The 16,342-nt window shown below is 40.1% G+C and overlaps 2 protein-coding genes across 3 annotated transcripts in view; one reads left to right on the top strand and one right to left on the bottom strand.

Moving 5' to 3' along the window:
- The window catches only part of FBXL7 (F-box and leucine rich repeat protein 7), a 435,731-nt gene that overhangs the window by 379,859 nt on the left and 39,530 nt on the right, over window positions 1–16,342 (bottom strand). The window lies entirely within an intron of this gene.
- Window positions 9,075–10,725, top strand: LOC100460729 (CCA tRNA nucleotidyltransferase 1, mitochondrial-like). Its single transcript, XM_054555425.2, is given in 2 exon segments — window positions 9,075–9,624; window positions 9,626–10,725. Coding segments are annotated over 2 exon segments (1,305 nt in total). The 5' UTR covers window positions 9,075–9,159; the 3' UTR covers window positions 10,466–10,725.

Raw genomic sequence — 16,342 nt, 5'->3', positions numbered from 1 at the left:
AGCAAAATTGTGAAGACAAACATAAAGAAACAAAGATGAGAGTCCCACCCACTAAGGAAGACAAAGAGCTGAAGAACAAGAGCAGAGAGAAAGGACAGAAAGAGACACACTAAGCCTCCCTCCAGGTGGCTGAGAGATTTTTTGTCTTGGTTCAAGTCCTTTGTAAGGCTTAGCTATAATTCCTACCCTTGCATTCTGCATAATTACCCTGTGTACTTTTTTCCTTTGCTTTGAATTTTTTATATTTACAACTAAACAATGCATGTCTAAGAAACCTGAGTGTTGAGTGAACCTCTTTAAGCCTCAGCTTGCTCATCTGTAAAACAGAGATTTATTCATTTGTTAATAAAGACCTACTGAGTGCTTGCTATTTGCGAAGCACTAGCTAGATAGTAGGAAAACACTGGTTAGAAATTCCTGATAGTATCCCTAACTTCATGGAGCTTCTGGTCAAGTAGAAGATATAAGCCTTAATGAATAAATTAATCCTAAGAATAAATGTAAAATTACAACTTGGGTAAGTAACTGGAGAAGTTGAAGATACAGTAAGAACATATTCAAGAGGTAATGACTTAACATTAAATCTAAGAGGGAATCTAAGTAGAGGCCAACAAGGCAAAGAGGGAAGAGAAAAAGCATTCTCGACAAAGAGCGGATCATTTGCAAAGACTCCTAGGAGAGAAGGCACATGGTACATAAGACAAGTGGGCCAGGGTGTTGCAGAGAGAAGGGAAACCACGATAGGCAATGAAGCTGGACAAGACGGCTGGGGTCAAAATGACCAGGGATGTGTGGGTCAGACTTGATTATTTTGTTTTTTGGGGGTTTTGTTTGGTTGTTTGTTTTGACACAGAGTCTCACTCTGTCGCCAGGCTGGAGTGCAGTGGCACGATCTTGGCTCACTGCAACCTCCACCTCCAGGGTTCTAGCGATTCTCCTGCCTCAGCCTGAGTAGCTGGGACTATAGGTGCCCGCCGTCACGCCTGGCTAATTTTTGTATTTTTAGTAGAGATAAGGTTTTCACCATGTTAGCCAGGATGGTCTTCATCTCTTGACCTCGTGATCTTCCCGCCTCAGCCTCCCAAAGTGCTGGGATTATAGGCGTGAGACATCGCGCCTGGCCAGGATTAATTATTTTAATCATTATGGTACTTATCCTAAGATCGGTGATGAGTTTTAAATAAAAAGGCGTCATAGTCAGATCTGCCTTTGAAAACATCATGCCTGCCACACTGTGGAAAATGAACTGTGGGAGGCAAGAGTGGAGATGAGTGGATCAGGCAGAAGGTGGCTGCAAAGGCCCAGGGCCTGAAGACCAGATACAGAGGAGAAAAATATGAGTCTGATTTAGGATGTACTGAGTGAGTTGTCTCTGAAATGGCCAGGATGAGACTGATATCTTGAGTGTATGAGGATAAAACCCATTGGGGAAATCTAGGCCATGGATACAAATGTGTGAGTCAATGAGACCAATTTGTAGCCTTCCTGAAAGACATGAGAACAGGTGAGTTTGTCAAGGGAGAGATGATGGCATGAAAAGAAAAGGGTCAGTGACTTGCACAGAGAATATAAGCCACAAGACAGGCAGACGCAAGACCAGGAGACTGTTGTGTCATGGGCCAGAGGATAAAAGTATTTCTACCAGGACAGGAAGAAGTGGCCAATAGCATTCATCAAATGCGATGGTAAATGATGAAATTAAACTGAATATCTGACAAAACTCCTCTAAGACAATGTATAGCATAGTGTAGCATACCCTGAAAAAATGATGATTACTGTTATTAATGGCTCACAAACTTTTGTGGACATCAAACTAAACAATCTGTATGTCAGAGTGCCTGACAAGAAGACCTTCAACAAATGTAAGTAGTAATCATTCTTCCCTTTGGAAAACGGGATGCATTGTTTTATGTTTATAAATTCCTCCAAAACCATGAAATACACAAGACCATATAAGAACAAGAAGACAGAAGAGAATGGAAGGAAAGGGACTCTTTAAAAGTAAGAAGGGTGTTTCCTGGAGACATAAGTCAAGAGTAAACTGGACTTGTGAGCTTCTCCCAGTGTCAGCCTATGACAGAAGCAGAGATAGATCAAAAGCACTGTATCCACACACATATTCAGAAACAGATATACACAAAAATATAACACCACTTCCAGATACAGAAACAATGAAGAGGCATAAAATGGATTTTTTGGAAAAAATTCCTTAACATGTTTTATAAATTTCTAAAGGTTTATCCCATATCAAAAACAGTTACAATTATTTAAATAAATGAATAAAGATCCACAGGAGTCCCAACCAGGAGTGTCCATCTCCATGCTGCCATGAAGACACAGTGTGAGACGGGCTGTCACTGAATGACGCCAGGGACTCGTTTCCTCTTGTGCCTGCTAAAAATCCCTTGCAAGTCTGAAAGAGGAAAATTCTTGCTCTTGATAATATCCCACATAATAATACACTACAGACCCCCAGTGTGACTACCAGTTGGATAATTATACAGAAATAATGCAGTGTTCCAATTCTTTGTAGAAAGAACTTTACACAGAACAGAGGCTTCCTGCCTTGAAAGGGGAACTATTCAAACGTTGCTGCCTAACTGCTAAAGCAAAGGAGTTCCATGGCAACGTAGACGCTCCGGGTCAAGTACACGTTCTGAGAAACCAAGGGATATGTAAAGAACACAAACCCATGGGCACAAACCAACAGGGGCCTACACAGGCAGTGTTTTCGCTAATAAAGCCCTTGTCATGTCGTAACATGACAATTCTGTGGCAGGGCTGAGTACAACAAAAACAATGAGGGACAAAAGGAAGGATCTTCCTAATAGGAGGTTTTTTGCCTCATTTGCCCAATCCAAAAAAGGTGGATTTTCATTTACTTCAAATTGGCAAAAAATAATAACTCCCACCCTGTTTTGCATGGCCAAAAGCCCAGATTTAGATTTCAACATTTGCTCATATGCTACTGTTTAAGTCAAGTCTTGAACTGTTTCAGCTGCTCCAAAGGGGAGGTCAGAAATAAGGGGAGTGGACAGGCCCATGGCCCAGTGGACTCAGGACTCACACTGGAGTCAGGATCAAGTGAGGTCTCATTACCTTTGGGCAGTCCCCAAATGAGCAAGGCATTTTCAGCCAAGAGTTTGGGAGAACTTGGGTTGCCACAAAGAGATCTGAACTTGTTTTAACTTGTTAAGTCAGTTGTAGAAACACAAAGGTTTAAAGCAGTTTGATGGCTATGTAAATAAGAAAGTTTGCAAAGAACCTGGGTCTACCTCTGGCTATTCAGCAGCTTGGCAAGAGATGACCGAGTTCTCGGAGTCCCCATCTTTGCATCTGTGAAAGAAAAGAAGATGACACAGCCTGCAGTTCTCCTTGGTTCGTTTCAGGCCTAAGTTTTGGGTGCCTCAATAGTACCTTCCCAACAGCACCTTCCAGAAGTCTATCATTTGGCCTATTTTTATTTGGCAACAATCAAAATCTCCATGATTCCTTGTCACCCATCATACCACCTCAGCTACCAATCACACCATCTCTGCTACCTGAGCCTGTTAAATATGTCCCAGAAGCCATTTGTGACATGATTTTCATTCCAGCCACCAGCTATCTCCCAACAGCTTAGTGATATAAACGAGTTTTCCAAGCCTCCTTCAAGGGAAAATAAAAATACTTAAAGTTGCTTTTGAAAAGTCCTGCCAAGTTTCTAGGCTTATATTCTTCAAGGACATTTTTATTTAGTGCACCCCTGAGAGGTGGAAAGAAAAGTAACCTGGGAGAATGTTAGTATTTCAACATAGTTAGCCAATATTCTCTAGCACAAGGTCTTCAGCAACACACTGTCTAAAGCCTTTTTGTACAGAAGTTTCTGCTGGGCTCAGATTTCTACCCAAATCTCTGCAGGTACCTTGCATGCAGCAGTACCATGACTGCCCGCAGGCCTATATTTCTAAACATCCCCTTCCACCCACCTTGGCTATCCAGTTTCTGTCCCCTGCACCCCAACTGCAATGGCCAGATTTCTGGTTTCAAAAGGTTCTCCATAGGGACCACCCTAGCACCTAACAGAAATGGAGGCAATATGCAGGGTGGTTAGAGTGGCATCATGCAAAAATTTTTTGAAAGAGCCAGAGAGTATTTTAGTCTTTGTGGGCCTAGAGTCAGAATCAAGGATATTATGTAGCTACTTATATAACAAGAGAGAAAACAAGTTCCTACATTTGTATTCAAAAAATTCAAATACAATAATAATTGACTACAACTGCTTGTAATTACAAGTTGACTAATGAAAGATGTGAATATTTTTTGGTGAGGGGATAACATTTTCCTTAATGGAGATTAAAAATTAGTGTTTCCTCTCATCAATAGGATTTTAATGTTCATGCAAAGAAACATTTTTAGCTCCCTGGCCTTACAAAGAAAGGCAAGGGGCAGGATTTGGCCCACGTGATGTAATTTACCAAATCAAGGTGGTTTCAGTCACAAGCTTGAGATTCTGGCTATGCTTGGGTTGATGCTAGTGCTACAACTCATCTGCCAGCTTCTGACTTCACTTCTCCAAGATATACTTTTCTCCTCTTTCCAAAGAGGCCAACTGTACGCGTTCCACAAATGAATGACCAACATTTGTTGAACTCCTACTTTGTGCTGGGAATTATTCTACGCTATGTGTAGAATATGCTATGCCTCATGTATTAGCTTGTTTAGTGATGTGAAAGGAAATTAAATCTTAAATCTAAGTTAAGCCAAAGGGAAAAGTCAAGTTTGGAACAGAGTCACAGAAACCTGCCTCCCCTTTTTGGTTCCTAAATAACATGGCTACAAGATGAAACACTACAAGCCTCCCCCATATCTTGCCCACAAAGAAATTCCTAGTGACCTGCAAGATCTTTACCTTAAGGTGTTTCTTCTTTCACCTTAAGATTTCACCATGGCAATGTAAATTGATAGCTTATGTTTACAGGTACAGTCACCCCCCTGCCCACCAAACACAAATACATATCCGATTGTTCCCCTATCCTGTTTCCTCTGTTATCTTACGTAAAAATGCAGATTCCCTGCATTTTTCCTCTGCCCCATTTGTCTATGTCATCTTTTGTTTAAAAAAAAAAAAAAAAAAGCAGATTCTCTGAGCCAAACAAATAAATGACTATTTTTCCCTACCTACCTCTTACATGAAAATTGTATACTTCTCAATATCCCGCCCTTTCCACTTTAAATTTGGAGCCCTCAAAATCACCTTTGGAGAGAGGCATAGACCTGTCTCCTGGGCACACGTCCTTAACTTTGGCAAATAAACCTTCTAAAATGATTGAGACTTGCCTTGTGATTTTTCTCTATTGACAGTGGTCAATACATTTCTACAAACAAGGTATCATTTTTGTCCCCATTTTATAGATAAAGAGACTGAGGAACAGTGAGGTTAAGCAAAATGCTCCTGGTTAAATACCTAGGTACAGAAAGAGGCAGACTGAGAGCACCTCCTTATACCCAGGACCTGTATGAAGTGTTTGATGAATGTTAACTATTATCATTTTATTCTTGTTAATGAGGTATGTCAATTAAGTAATTAGGATGAATTTTAATGTACATTCCAGAACATAAACATCAAAATGAATTTTGTCCTTCAAAGGAGTTTACCTTGGAAGGCTTTGTGCATTCCAAATAAAGCATCATTGTTCAAAATGCTCTTGGTTTCACCCTTCAAAGCTATGGTCTATTAACCCCACAGAGGGCTTTTGATCTCATTACTCCATTGCTCCTAATTTCCCTTGGTAAATTATAAGGTAATAGATCAGTTAATGAAATATTAGACCACTCCTAAGATAGTCTATTGTTGACTTAGGAAGAGAAGAACTTCTAGTATCCTTTCATGTAAATGGGAAATTAGAATGCCAGTGGAGGATGTTTCCCAATTTCAGGATCTGCCACCTACATCTTATCTGGGATCATTCCCATTCTCATCTTTCTGCAGTGCTAGACAGCCCAGGTCGGGAAACTAACCATGCCTGCAGGTGGTGTCACTCACGTTGCTGACTTCAAGTTCCCCCAGCAAAGGACAATCTTCCAGGTAACCTTGGACTTAGTTCTACCCCCTTCTTTACTTGTAGTTGACAAGAATAACTGTAGGATGTGCTGGGTATGCACCATCCTGAGGCAAGGAAGGACTGGCCAGAACATCCTGGGCTCTTTCTAGTCTCCCTCTGGAAACAGGATGTCCTTCAGTGCTTTAGCCCAGCAGACCCAATTACCCTGGGGTATAAAATCAAGGGCAGGCTGCTTTCTAAGGTCCCTAAGCAGCAGTGGAAGTGGAGTGTGTGCAGATGAGACTCTATTCAGCCCAGGCCCCTTTCCGGAGCAACCAGCTCACAATGAATCCCAGGCATCTGCCATTCCTGGCTGCCTCTCTAATAAACTGCTTCAAGTAACTTGTGTGGGGGTGTCCTGTCTCACCAGACTCAAACAAGTCAGTAATCAGTGCACAATGAAACTGCTTCACACCTTGCACTGCTGCACACTGGTCCTTTCATTCACCTGTCATAGACTCCTGCTCTTCACACCCACAGCTGCTAGGCGTGGCTCCCCAGACACCAGCTTAGTCATCTGCTAAGATGAAAGGGAAATTTTCCCAAGAGGTAATCAGTTTTCTTCATTTTCTCTAAACACTTAGGAGGTATCCCCAAGATTGCAAACATAAGCAAAACAGGAGGCACAGGTATGCAGATGCAAACCTCCTGGGAAGGGGCTCACAAACCGGGAGCACTATAGGTCTACTCTAAGGCACCTCTCCTCGGGCAACCTCAAATGCACACCAGAACTTTAAATGCAAAAATCAGAATTCTCAAATCCATACCTCTGACCCAGGTCTCACTTCTGAATCAAGGACATGGCTATTCTGCTCAACCATGGCCCTGTTGGAAATATCCACCTGGCTTTTAAATATCGGTGTGTCAACTACGATGTGCTCAAAAAGCTTCTTCTTCCTGACTTTCAATTTGTTTTGTGATTACATCCCCACACCACAGGCCTCTATCCACTCTCCCCTACCTTATGTGCCCTTCCACCCAATTAATTTGCAATGCCCCATCTTGTCTGCATATGTATCTATCCAATAGAAATATGATGTGAGCAAAGAATGTGAGACCCATATGTAATTTTAAGTTTTCTAGAAGCAATATTTTTTTTTGTTTTTGAGACAGGGTCTCGCTCTGTAGCCCAGGCTGGAGTGCAGTAACGTGATCTCAGCTCACTGCAACTTCCACCTCATAGGTTCAAGTGATTCTCCTGCCTCAGCCTCCCAAGTAGCTGGAATTACAGGTGCCCGCCACCACACCCAGCTAATGTTTGTTTTTTTTGTTTGTTTTTTTGGAGATAGAGTCTCACTCTGTCATCTAGGCTGGAGTGCAATGGCGCCATCTCAGCTCACTGCAAACTCCGCATCCCGGGTTCAAGCATTTCTCCTGCCTCAGCCTCCTGACTAGCTGGAATTACAGGCACCCGCCACCACGCCTGGCTGACTTTTGTATTTTCAGTAGAGATGGAGTTTCACCATGTTGGCCAGGCTGGTGTCGAACTCCTGACCTCAGGTGATCCACCTGCCTCAGCCTCCCAAAGTGCTGGGATTACAGGCGTGAGCCACCGTGCCTGGCCGTAACTTCTGTATTTTCAGTAGAGATGGGGTTTCCCCATGTTGGCCAGAATGGTCTCAAACTCCTGACCTCAGGTAATCCGCCTGCCTCAGCCTCCCAAAGTGCTGGGATTACGGCATGAGTCACTGCATCTGTCCTAGAAACAATATTTTAAAAGTATAAAAGGGTAAATTGAATTATAATATATAACACATGCATGCTATAATTTTAATATGTAATCAAGATAAAAATATTAAGAAGATATTTTACATTACCTTTTTCATACTATGTTTTGAAAATCCAGTTTGTGTATTACACTTACAGCACATCTTGATTCTAATTAGGCACATCTCAAATGTTCAGTAGCCACCTGTGGCTAGCAGTTACCATAGTGGTCAGTGCAGATGTCAACTCTACCCAACATTCAAAGAGTAGCTGAACTCTTCCACTCTGCAAGAAAGTTTCACTAGTTTTTGTAGCCCTTATACATCTTTTCCTTCTTTGAATTGCCATTAACTTGATAACCAAACACACGGTTGCACAATTAGCTAATTCCATGTATTTCATGACTATAAATTTTATCTTCACAACCAGGCTACAAACATATAAAGAACAACATCTGTTTTGTCCCCAGCATATCTATTATGATGCCAGATATATCCATTCAATAAATATAAACTAATTTTTGATGACAAATTAATAAACCAAGAAATTATATGTCAGTATTAAAGAAAGGGGGAGATTGAGGGTGAAATCATTAAAAAAAACTCTAAGAAGTAAAGACACAGTGACATTCAGTTGAAAAAAATAATGATCTATATGAAAATATCATTGTCATTCCAAATGTCACTATTATTCTATTTCACCTGTATTTTTAGTGTGTGTAAGTTTCAAATGCTGTCATAGTAAAACTGTGCCTGCAATCCTCACCAAACATGAAGGAATAACTCTAGAGGAAAACTAGAGATAATAACTTGAATAAAAATGACATATTCAGCAGAAGCTCTCTATCACAGCTTTAGTTGTTCTGATTATTTAGCAAAGTCACCCACTAGACTGTGGTGTCCAGGAGGGATTGTCTGTCTTGTTCATGTTGAATCCTCAGCTCATGGTGCATTCAGTCTCATTACTCCATTGCTCCTAATTTCCTTTTCTAAATTATAAGCAAACAGATACGCTAATAAAATATCAGACCACCTCTAAGACAGTCTTATGTTAACTTAGGAGAAGAACTAGTAAAGTGTCTGGCACAGAGCCAATACTCAATTAAGGTTTGTTATCTGAATTGGTACCAGATAGATCTAGGATGTGAATCCCAATGATAAAAAATAAGCATAACATATGTGTTGGGAAATATGGGTCCAATGTGAGCATTGAGAATGGAGTTAGAAGAAATAAGCTTAAGTCTTCCTAAATTGTTCTAAGGAGATTCCCATGGATCAGAAACAATAAGGCAGGGCGCGTGGCGGCGGTGGCGGCGGTGGCGGCGGCGGCAGCAGCGGGGCCGATGTGTAGTTGGTGACTGCCTCTCCAGATGCTGAGGTGCCTGTATCATTGGCACAGGCCAGTGCTGAACTGTAGGTGGAGTAGGCTGTGCCTTCTGAAGCGGTATCTATTTACAATGAAGTTGCAGTCTCCCGAATTCCAGTCACTTTTCACAGAAGGATTGAAGAGTCTGACAGAATTATTTGTCAAAGAGAATCACGAATTAAGAATAGCAGGAGGAGCAGTGAGGGATTTATTAAATGGAGTAAAACCTCAGGATATAGATTTTGCCACCACTGCTACCCCTACTTAAATGAAGGAGATGTTTCAGTCGGCTGGGATTCGGATGATAAACAACAGAGGAGAAAAACACGGAACAATTACTGCCAGGCTTCATGAAGAAAATTTTGAGATTACTACACTACGGATTGATGTCACCACTGATGGAAGACATGCTGAGGTAGCATTTACAACTGACCGGCAGAAAGATGTGGAATGCAGAGATCTCACTATAAAATTGTATGTTTTTAGGTTTTGATGGCACTTTATTTCACTACTTTAATGGTTATGAAGATTTAAAAAATAAGAAAGTTAGATTTGTTGGACATGCTAAACAGAGAATACAAGAGGATTATCTTAGAATTTTAAGATACTTCAGGTTTTATGGGAGAATTGTAGACAAACCTGGTGACCATGATCCTGAGACTTTGGAAGCAATTGCAGAAAATGCAAAAGGCTTGGCTGGAATATCAGGAGAAAGGATTTGGGTGGAACTGAAAAAAATTCTTGTTGGTAACCACGTAAATCATTTGATTCACCTTATCTATGATCTTGATGTGGCTTCTTATATAGGTTTACCTGCTAATGCAAGTTTAGAAGAATTTGACAAAGTCAGTAAAAATGTTGAAGGTTTTTCACCAAAGCCAATGACTCTTTTGGCCTCATTATTCAAAGTACAAGATGATGTCACAAAATTGGATTTGAGGTTGAAGATCTCAAAAGAAGAGAAAAACCTTGGCTTATTTATAGTTAAAAATAAGAAAGATTTAATTAAAGCAACAGATAGTTCAGACCCATTGAAACCCTATCAAGACTTCATTATAGATTCTAGGGAACCTGATGCACCTACTCGTGTATGTGAACTACTCAAGTACCAAGGAGAGCACTGTCTCCTAAAGGAAATGCAGCAGTGGTCCATTCCTCCATTTCCTGTAAGTGGCCATGACATCAGAAAAGTGGGCATTTCTTCAGGAAAAGAAATTGGGGCTCTATTACAACAGTTGCGAGAACAGTGGAAAAAAAGTGGTTACCAAATGGAAAAAGATGAACTTCTGAATTACATAAAGAAGACCTAAAACTGATGGCTACTGAAAAGCAGAGCATTTCTGGTAAGACTAAATTTTCTCCCCTCCCTCTTAATGAGGTTTTAGAGACTACACCAGAATAAAAGACAGTTTAGGGGACCTCTGTAGAACAACAAGGGTCTTATTTTGTGAATTATATTTCAAGAACTAAACTGAGATCCACCTTTCTGGACCTGATTTATATCACTGAATGTACAGTTCTTTTGGAATAGTTTCACCTGAGAAAACATAGTTGGCTATTATCTTAACCTGTTCAGGCTTTTAAAAAAAAATTGTTTTTGCATAGGGTAGTACTAAGATCTTAAAAAGTGGTAACTTTCTTGAAGAAAAAATGTTTATTGTTTGCAATTGAGATAACTGGGTTACCTTAACAATGACTGTCTATGATGTGTCAGTTCTTATCTGAATTCCAAAATAAACTTGTGCGTAAAAAAGAAAAAGAAAAAAAAAAAAGAAACAATAAGGCAGGGAGACAGCACCTCCACTTGTAAAGAAAGTGCAGAATATGGGATCTTTGCCTCCAGAAAGATTCATTTCTTTCTTTCTCTGTGTATAGAGAATCCCAATAAACCTTCACAGTAAAATGTTAGAAGGTCTTACCTTGGTATGCTAAAGGAGATATGTAATAATCTGCTGATCCAAAACTCAATGAATAAGACGGCTAAAAAGAATGAAGTCAGATAAAGATGAAATTCACATAATTCATGGAGCAAGCCAAACGGAGCTGAGCAGTCAACAGGATACTATTCCATGCTCTCAAACAATAAGGGCCAATGAATGTTCCCAGGCTAGAAATGTTCCCCACTGGGCTGTTTAATCTCCCTACTCACAAGCAAACTCTGTATCCATACTCTACTCTGAGATTAATCATGAGCATCAGCCTAGGCCCAAAACTTAAAGTTAATATAATATATTTTTCCTTCTTTTCTATTTCTATTTGGTGGCATGTGTGGCAGGCTGGGGGACGTGTGTGTCTGTGTGTGTGTGTGTGTGTGTGCGTGTGTGTGTGTGTGTAATGTACAGGCTACCCTAAAAATGGGTGAGCCTGCATTACCAGATATCTCAATGACATAGAGCAACTGCAAAATCAAACCAGACAAAGAAAAACAGTAATTGTCAAAATGGCCATATGAAATAATGATTCTTAAAAGGGACGCCTTTGACCATCACATAACGCTGGGCCAGTTGTATTTCCAGTGAGTTCTCATGTGAGGTTCCCTTGACATACTGAAACAAGGGAGAAGCCTGGATGGATAAGCAAGGGCAATCTAACTGATGCAGGATAGGTGAGCCCCAGAATTGGGGCTTAGCCCAGGTGGGTGCTTGGCTTTGCCCAGAAAAGAATTCAAGGGAGAGTTGGTTGAGTCAGACAGCAACTCTTATTGAAGCAGCAGTGTCAGAGCAGCAGCAGAGGCACTGCTCCTTGCAGAGCAGGGCTACCCCATAGGCAATGTGTCCAGAGTACATTCTCAGAGGCAGTTCTGCACTCATATTTATACCTACTTTTAATTACATGCAAATTAAAGGGTAGCTTATGCAGAAATTTCTCGGTCAGCGTGTCTTACAGAAAACTGCTTCCCCACCTCCCGCCCTGTTTCAGCTGGTCCTAAATTTGGTATGGTGCCCCAGTCCCACCTCCAGAGTTGAGTCTTGCCTCCTACCTCATCAACTGCTGACAGAGCACAGAGAAAATGCAAATGTGGCAGAACAGGACATTTATTTCCTGGGCCTATTTAGCTTTAAGAACCATTTCAAAAACAGTTGGAAGACTTTAAAAGAAATGCATATAACATCTATAGTTCAATGGCCCAATAACTGTTGCTACCCGATGCCCTTTATACTGAGGTTGGCTTGATCCTTAGCTAATTTTTAGTGTTTAGCACATGCAACTGATAACCAGACCCTGACTTGTCAAATTCCCATTCATCAACCAGCAGTTTCTCCCTGCATGTTTCCAGTATCATGGAGATACAAATTTGAGTGCATAATTTAGCCCTTGCTGGACTACTCTTAGGAGTAGGGAATGTCCATTCCCATGCCTAGCTTGAAGCCTGCTGTGTATCAACAACAGCATATATGATTGTTGAACCAAATTGGGGTTGCTGATTGATATGGCCTGGCCAAAATCTCACCCAAATCTCACCTTGAATTGTAATAATCCCCAAGCGTCAAGGGTGGAGCCAGGTGGACACAATTGAATCATGGGGTGGTTTCCCCCATACCGTTCTTGTAGTAGTGAATAAGTCTCACAGATATGATGGTTTTATAAAGGGGAGTTCCCTGCACATGCCCTCTTGTCTGCCACCATGTAAGACGTACCTTTGCTTCTCCTTTGCCTTCTGCCATGATTGTGAGGCCTCCCCAGCCATGTGGAACCATGAGTCCATTAAACCTCTTTTCTTTATAAATTACTTAGTCTCAGGTATGTCTTTATTAGCAGCATGAGAACAGACTAATACACTGATCTTCTTTTGGAAATGTGGAAGAAAATTACTTTCTTCCAAGGACAACTTCCTTTCTGTATTACTCACAAATGGACATCTATTAAATCTATATTTGTAACTTCACTACTCAGGAATCTTAAATTTCCTTTCAGCATGGAAAGGGCAACTGGTGGATCACCCCATTCCCTACCCGATTCCCCAGCCTGCTTTTAGCTCAGGAAACCAGCTCTTCTGTACTCTGAAAGCAAAACTCTGCTCTTGTTTGTGTAAAGTGGCATAAAAATCATAGGGACATCAATATAAAACAGAGTAATCTTGTTCATGTTTTAGTGTATCTTATGATTTTAAAAGCAGGAAAGGAATTTCCCATTTAGAATGCTTTAGATTTGTCTCCATCAAAACATGCAAAAGGTCTTATAGATTCTGAAGTTTATCTCTCCACTCCATGTCTACTGACATCACAAAAGGTCATTTGTGATTTAGGGAATGCAAAATTAGAAGTTTGGAATTTCTGGCTCTTCCTACATGTTGAAATTGTGCCAAAGGAATAATGACAGTTACACTTGTAATGTACAGAAGATCATATGAAACCAGTAGACAGTTATAGCAATTATACTGGAAAAAATATGAAATTATAGAATGTGTGATCACTTATGACTGAAAATCATTTGTTATTGTAGGCTTCTAGAAGAATGCTCATAGGAAAGTCTGATGGGTGTTGGCAAAAAAAAATCTCCTATGCATTCTGTACCTCCATTCATTCATCAGCTAAAATGGGATAACAAAGAAAATTTTGATATGTGCATACTCACACTGTATCACATGTAGAATTATGTGAAAAGCAAATGAAACAAATCTGCAAGAAAGTTATTTGGAAATAAATAAAGAACCAAAATGTTTTATTACTAACTAAACATTTAAATGAACTGGTATTTAAAAAAAAAAACTTTCAGTGACACATCACGGTATAAAGTGTAATAATGCATCGATTCTGGTTTCTGACTCAAATATACCATTTCTTAAAGAGTATTATCTGACATCAAATGAGTCTTCACTTAGAGAAGATCTCCAGGAGCTGATAGGGAGCGATTTTCGGATGTATTTTTAAAAAAATAAAAAATAAATAAAAAGCTTCATCTGAAGAGTGTGTATAACATGGTCCTTTTGAGCAATTAAAAAAAAAGGAGAAAAGGAATCCACACTTTACACATGTATTTTTACAAAAAGAAACAGGGGTTAAGTAAGGTAAACTAGAAAGTAATGACAAGGGCTAACAAGAGAGGTGAGTGGGGGCCAGGCATGGTGGCTCATGCCTGTAATTCCAGCACTTTGGGAGGCCAAGGCAGGCGGATCACCTGAAGCCAGGAGTTCAAGACCAGCCTGGCCAACATGGTGAAACCCCGTCTCTACTAAAAATACAAAAATCAGACGAGCATGGTGGCGGGCGCCTGTAATCCCAACTACTTGGGAGGCTGAGGCACGAGAATTGCTTGAACCTGGAAGGCAGAGGTTGCAGTAAGCCAAGGTCGCACCACTGTACTTCAGCCTGGAAAACAGAGTGAGATTCTGTCTCAAAAAAAAAAAAAAGAGGAGTGAGTGGGAATAGGGGTGGGGGTAAGATGGGAACAATACTTCTGTGGATACACCTTTATATATGTGTGTGTATATATATATATACACATATATACACACACATATATACATATATACACATATACATATATATGTGTATATATGCGTGTGTGTGTGTGTGTGTATATATATATAGTTTTTACTTTTGAACCATGTAAGTGTTTCTCATATTCAAAAATACAATTAAATTAGAACAAAATGAGGAGAAAAAATAAACTCCATCTTTGAATGTAAGCAGTACTGGATGGGATACTTGTATTGTGATGATTCACAGGAATGTCTCATTCTTAAGAGATTCATGCTGGAGGATTTGGGAGTGAGGCATCATTATATGTGCAACTCACTTGCAAATAGTTTAGCCAAAAGAAAATGTATATGCACATATATACTCCTATGTGCACACATATATGCACACACACACACACACATTCCCACACATACACATATATGGATAGGGAGGGAAAAGAAAGATAAAGTAAATGAAAGAAAATCTTAAAACATAGTAAACCTAGGGTCAATGGTCTGAAGGTTTGTATCTTTCCAAAATTCATTTGTCAAAATCCTAACCCTGAAAGTGATACTATCAGGAGATGGGGTCCCTAGGAGGTAATTAGCTCATGATGATGGAGCCCTCATGAATGGGATCAGTGCCCTTATAAAAGCGACCCCAGAGAGCTCTCTCTCATCCTATTTCCACCATGTGCAGATACAAGGAGAAAATAGCAATCTGCAACCTGGCAGAGGGCTCTCAGCAGAACCTGACCACGCTGGTTCCCTGATCTTAGATGTTCAGCCTCCAGAACTATGAGGAATAAATGTCTGTTCTTTATAAGCCACCCAGGGTATGGTACTTTGTTATAGCATCTTGAATGGACTAAGATGCCAAGTGAACATCATCAAAAATAATTTTACCTTTATTCTTTTTCTTCTACCACTGCATAGAATTTTACCCCAAGCTTAGAAGAACTTCTGGGGACTTGCTGGCCTCATTGGTAGGAGATGGGGGGACAAGAAGTTAGAGAGGCAGGTAGGAGTTCGCACCTTGAGATATGAAATTGGGTTGTAGAGATTTTAAATCTAAAAAGACACCTGTGGACTTTGTCTTAGAAGAATGAACAAACAAATTCAGAACAAGTCTTCCTGCAGGTCAGATTCCTAGTGAAGTGGCTGAGTAAAAGACATGCAAATTTAAAATTCTGATGGACAATACCAAATTGTACTACAAAAGAATAACATAACTGATCAGTGATATACACCTTGGGTATTTTATTCATTTAAACAAATATTTGATTAGAGGGCCAAGAACAGAAGGTTAACCACAACCCTGACTCATGAGCTTTTGAATGATATTTTCCTTGTTGATGAAGCTGAAGGTACTTCTACCCAGGGATTTGCATCACCCCAAAACTGTCCTACAACCTACTCCAGTGACCACTGCCAAATCGGGCAGAATTACTTATTTTACATCTTTACATGTGAAAAATGGAGAATAAAGCCATTTTGAAAAAGCCATTATCATAAAATAATGAGAAATACAACCAGGAAAGCAGGTTTTCACCCAACTTTGTATTTCCTAAAAATCCATAAACAGAATAAAATGCAGGATTCTTATAAACAATCGTGTCATTTTTAAAAAGAGTTTTTAGAAGAATAATCCTGAGTTAAATGCAGAGTGCCACTGTAATAAATATAGTATTATTTGTACAATATTTTTTAATTAGGGGGAAAAAGCCTAGGAGATTTAGCTGGAAAAGTTGCTCCTTTCACAAATGCCCCCCAGCAGGAGGGACCC

This window comes from Pongo abelii, chromosome 4 (assembly GCF_028885655.2).
Source record: "Pongo abelii isolate AG06213 chromosome 4, NHGRI_mPonAbe1-v2.0_pri, whole genome shotgun sequence".
Taxonomy (NCBI): Eukaryota; Metazoa; Chordata; class Mammalia; order Primates; family Hominidae; genus Pongo; species Pongo abelii.
Note: the sequence above shows the minus strand (reverse complement) of the source record. Positions and strands in the feature narration are given on the sequence as shown.